Here is a 5,364-nt window from a genome sequence, read left to right on the forward strand (position 1 = left end):
CGAGGCAGGCCTAGCACATCAATTACAGTGTGTGTAGTATGGGAGCTTTCAACACGCCATTGGTCAAACCTGTGGGCGCTGAATATAGGTTGCATGAAGTGGACGGCATATATATGCATGCTTGGCCAAGGGTTTCCTCTACTTGATTTTCGTTGACTACGGGGTTCTAACGCGCGTTCACTACCCACACTTAACTGCCGTTCTCTATTCTTGAGGATTTGAAATCCCATTTGTTTTCTATTACTACCGTTTGGAAAATCTTGTATTCAAACGATGGGCTTACATGGGAGCTCTAAAAGCTAGACGCAAGATTGGACTTCCCAAAGATCACACCAACATACACATGATCCACCGTTGGCTTAATTTAAACCAGGACGGATACCATGTAGCTTAACTGAAAACTTGTGGAAAAAAACAAAATTTTAAACTAAAAAAAACTATGGTGCCCGCTCAAGCAAAATATGCTTCTTTTTTACAACTACTTAAAAATTACAAGATTTTTGAAGGTCATAGGTCTTTTGTTTTGGATCAACGAGAAAAAATTTAGTCTTAGACACTTCTCAGTCATGCCAACCAAAATGCCATGCCTCATATATCAATCACACTATATAAAATGACAACAAAATAGTCTGATTCATCTATCGGTCACGCACGCCAAGCAAAACGATATGATTTGCCTGTAAGTTGCATCAAATAAAATAGCGTGGCACAACCTCACACGTGGAAATTGTTCATAGAACCAAACACTATTGTGTGTATTAGGCCAGTCTCAATGTGAGTTTCATAGATATTAAATAAGTTGATGTGATATAGTTTAAAGGAAGAGAGAGATGAAAATATATAGTTTCATGGAATGAAATAAGTTTTATGAGAGATGGAACTTGTTTACATTGTTTCCAATACCAGGGAGTCTTAGAAACAGAGCCATAAAACTCCATTGAGACTGCCTTATTAGTCATGTCGTTTGATAATTTTCATTTGCCATAATATTATTTTTTGCAGGTGGCTATTTTCTAAAAAATTAATTGGACACTTGCTATTAAAATATTAGTTATTTTACGGAAATGCTATATAACACACGTGTGTTTTATCACCAAAAAACACATGGATTTTAGTCCACCGGATCGTTGCCCCGATTTGTCTGCGTCCGTCAGATCTGCGTCCGTCAGGCAGTGCGCTTTCTTATGACGAACGACCCATGACGCGACACCAGCAGCACCAGCACCAGCACCCGCTAGGGGACCACGACGCGACGACCCATGGCGAATGGGCAGGCAATGGAACCAACCCCTCTATATTTTGTCCTTCCCTAGAAAAAAATTATTTTATGTGATATGTGATTTGTGATATGTGGATCTGTGATCGTCTTAAGGTAGAAGAAGGCTAGAGGTAGAAGAAGGATAGAGGCGGTTGGATCTTAATTTTATGGTGTAAAAAAATTCGTGTATTGAAATTGTATAAAACACATGGTTGTGCATTCGATAGACTTAAATAAAAATCATTCTGAGGCAGTATAAAAGAGCATTTGACTTTGACCAGTCAACACACTGACTTGCATCGCTCTACCAAGCAGCAAGCACTCCCACTCTCCTAGTCCCCGTCCTGGCGTCTCCGAGCCTCTCCCTCATCCACTCCCCTAACCCGCCGCCCGCTCGATCGCGACCTGCCGGCGGCGATGCACCCCCGCGCCGCCTCGGGCGGCACCGGGAAGTCGACCGTGCTGTACGGGTCCTGGGAGTCGCCGATCAGCGCCGCTGTCGTCTCCGCCGCCGAGGGGTTCGCCATCGCCGGCGACGGCTGGCTCGTCTGGGTGGAGACGCGCCCCGAGGATGGAGGGTACACCCTCACAAATTTTATTAGCACCCAGCGTTGCGCACGATGTTTTTATCTGTAGCTGTGATTTCTCGTCGTCAGGCGCGCGGTCCTCGTGAAGGAAGCCAGGCGGCAAGGCTCTTGATGTGACGCCGCAGGGGTTCGCGGTGCGGTCCCTGGCGCAGGAGTACGGTGGTGGGGCATTCGCCGTGCAAGGGGTACCGTTGTGTTCTCTAACTACACTGACCAGCGTCTGTACAAGCAAACAATAGGAGGTGAGGAGCTGACCTGAACCTACGCAAAGAATGGGGGCATGGTCGGTGTACAACCTGGCATTACTGCTATCTAGCATCTGAACTTACAGACGCACTAACTAAACTCATTCAGTCCAAGTGATTACATAAACAGCGATCGGTTTACAGATGTGTTTTTTAGTTAGTTATAAAAAAATAATAACAAAATGGCTATTTAGCTTGATGAAATCGGTGCCCAGGCTTCCTACGCTGTGTTCTTTGGTCGCCACATCTGGTGTCATACCCTAGCTCAGGTAGGCCTCATCTTCACCGGCCTCGGCCCACCCCGATGGTAGTGGGCTTATATCAGCGTGGTGAGGTACGTACTCTGGGTCCATATCACCAACAACCCCAAAGATATTTACGTGGAAGGTCCCACAACCGAATCGTAAAAAATTAGACATGTTTAGCAGGAATTTAACATTGTGCCAAACGGTGCTACCTCCATTCAATCCAACAACTCGACCGTCAAATAACTCACACCCTGTTCGGCTGCTCCACTTCTGGCTGATTTCGGCTGGTCTGCTCGCACGCTACAGTGCTCGAATCAGCTGGAATCAGCCAGCGGAATGGCCAGCGGGCTGGCTGCACCCACGCATGGTGCAGACCCCACAGCGATGGAAGCCACGTGTCCAGGAATTGATCACCGATGGTCAGATGAGCGGCGTTGGAAACCAAACTTCAGCGGTGAACAAATGACGGACGTTGCGGGATCACGCGGATCGGCAGATTACTCGGGCATCGTTGCCATCAGGATGCGACGGGGACACGTGGCTTCCATGACCGTGGGGTCTGCACTATGCGTGGATGCAGCGAGACTGCACCAAATTTTCTTCCCGTAAGGCTATCTCCAACATCACCGTCTAAAATACAAGACTCATTTATACTTTAGGTAGCGCTACATGTAAAAGGTTCAGTACCTATTTGGCATCTTCTCCAACAACAAGATCCAAAAGAAAATCCTTTCTGCAAATAGATTTTCAGGAGAAAGGATATCCATATTTAGAGTGTGACTCTCAGGCAACCCAAAATAAGTCTCCCGTATAGATACTCTGTTGGAGACTGATTCTAAGTCTCTTACTGTCCATTTTAGATTTGGATCTTCTTGTTATTAGAGACAGTCTAAGTACCTCTGACTCCGCCAACGTGGCCTGGCCCCGCACCTCCTCGAGGTAGACCGCACAAAGCACGAATGAGGCCGCCGACGATTGTGCGCTCGCGGCCTGCACCTTGCCGCAAGCATCGCCAGCAATCATTGCTGCCTCCAACACGACTGCGGCCGCTGAGCCCGTACAGAAATCCTTCATGTCTGCGGGCCTCCGGAGACGCCCTTGTACGTGCTCGGCGCACACTGGTGCCACTATCTGATGGCGTCGCCGCCCGCTGTCTGGTGTCAGGAGTTGGATAATTAGAAATTGCATGTTGTGAGTAATAGGATGCCCAAAATAAAATGTTGATTAAGCAAAACCAAGTTAGAATCTCTAAGCATATTAACAACTGATAACTTCCATCCATTCATGTACTACTGAAATGAAATATCTAATTCACACTTTCTTTATGTGACTGTACTGTGTATAGCATGCAAATATAGATCAAATGACCCAACTCATCTGCGCTACTTCTCTCTGGTCTCTAAATAATTCGGAAGACAACCATCTCACTTGCTATTTGCTCATCTCAAGTAGGCAAAATAAGTCTCCTGGCCAGCAGTCACCTATACACAATCAAGTGGACAAATATATTGATCAAATGAGTATAATCCTTTGTAATTGTGAGATGAGATGTTTGAACAAAAGAATGGTTATGGAATAATACACTACAATCTTGAGGTATATTTCTGGTTTGGTTTCTCACACATCAAAAGGAAAACAGTGCTCTCTAGTTGCGCCTGTGCGAACAATCGTCTCATACTGTAAATTCAAGAATCGGGATAATTGGAAAGTGAAGTATTCCATCCAGTGATCAGTGAAATAACAATTAGTTAGCTAGACCTATTTAGTACACATACCACAATGACATCCTAGAATCTAATCTATATGTCTGCAGCAGCGAACATGTAGAAATCAAAGAAAATGGGTCATGTATGACTCACCGTCCTATGGCTACTTCAACAATTAACCAGAAATTGCCTTTTTTATATATAAAAAATGGCCCAGCTGAACATCTCGTTGTATGAGCTACTTCATGAAACAAAAATTGTAACTTCATTGTGCTTTTTCTGTTGCAGTATTCAGTTATCTTTCCTTAGTACTGTCCAATTTTACAGAAATTAGATTAAGATATCTTACACTTACCAGACAGTGCATTATATGCATTAACTTTAACAGCATTTGCCCATGGATAGCAAGGTATCGCTGAGGCTGGTGGCGGCGCCGGCGTCTTCAGCGGCGGTCTGGGGCAGTCTCCTCGCTTCGGCGTCAGGATCCGGCGGTCCAAGGACCGGATTCGCGCGGATCTCTGGCGGGCTGCGCCTAGGCGGGCGCTGGGCAACGGTGGCGGCGGCTCCTGTCCAAGATGCCGGGTAGGCGCGCGCGGTGGCGGCTACGTCGGCCTGGGGCGGGCCTCTTCCTCTTCCTCGCGCTCGGCAGTTGTTGGTGGCGTGCGCATTAGCGGGACGGCGGGGCGTGCCCTCGCGCGAGCCGCGTGGGGCTCGGCGGGGCCACCTGCTGCGGCTGCGGCGGCGCAGGCCAGTGCCCGTGCATGCGCCGGGCGGTGGCGGGGGCTCCTTCTTCCTCCTCCGCTTCCCCCTTTCCTCCTCGACCATGGCGTGGAGGCGGCGGCACCAGCCTGGGACACTGGGTCTAGCGCCCTAACAGCTAGATCCAGTGCCCCCAGGGTAGGGGGCGGCGCCCGTGGTGGGGCATGCGCCTGACGGTGGCTGGTGGAGGTCGGCAGCGTCGACGGCGGGTGCTTGAGCCTGCGACGATAGCTGGCGACGGCTTCGGCGTGCGGCAGGGTAAGTCTAGCTCTGCATGTTGCCCGATCGGAGGGGGTGGCGGCCGACGCAGCTGTGCAGCTACTGTGAGCAGCCGGCGCGTCGATGCCCCTCTGGAGGGGTGTCGGTGTTTCGAATAAGCACTGGCGAGTGAATTTATAGTTATGCGCGTTAGGCCCGGATGGTGCGCTAATGGACACAAGATTTATACTGGTTCGGGCTGAATGTCCCTACATCCAGTCTGTTGCTGCTCGTGTTACTAGTACCGAAAATGGTTCGTAGTAGGGGGTACAAACGGTCGAGAGACGGACTGGTCCCAGGTCT

General features: G+C 48.7%; 1 protein-coding gene across 1 annotated transcript; it reads left to right on the forward strand.

Annotated features, from left to right (window-relative positions):
• Positions 1–1,675: 1,675 nt before the first annotated feature.
• LOC136523685 (uncharacterized) lies at positions 1,676–4,977 on the forward strand. Its single transcript, XM_066517286.1, has 3 exons — positions 1,676–1,836; positions 1,934–2,030; positions 4,450–4,977. Exons 1-3 carry the CDS (start codon positions 1,676–1,678, stop codon positions 4,975–4,977), a joined length of 786 nt encoding a protein of 261 aa, XP_066373383.1.
• Positions 4,978–5,364: the final 387 nt, after the last annotated feature.

The sequence above is a fragment of the Miscanthus floridulus genome, chromosome 18, assembly GCF_019320115.1.
Source record: "Miscanthus floridulus cultivar M001 chromosome 18, ASM1932011v1, whole genome shotgun sequence".
Classification (NCBI taxonomy): domain Eukaryota; kingdom Viridiplantae; phylum Streptophyta; class Magnoliopsida; order Poales; family Poaceae; genus Miscanthus; species Miscanthus floridulus.

Coding starts and splice junctions, on each gene's coding strand:
- LOC136523685 (XM_066517286.1), top strand. CDS start 1,676: ATGCACCCCCGCGCCGCCTCGGGCGGCACCGGGAAGTCGACCGTGCTG. Junction 1,837..1,933: donor ACGCGCCCCGAGGATGGAGG/GTACACCCTCAC, acceptor GTCCTCGTGAAG/GAAGCCAGGCGGCAAGGCTC. Junction 2,031..4,449: donor GGGCATTCGCCGTGCAAGGG/GTACCGTTGTGT, acceptor GCCCATGGATAG/CAAGGTATCGCTGAGGCTGG.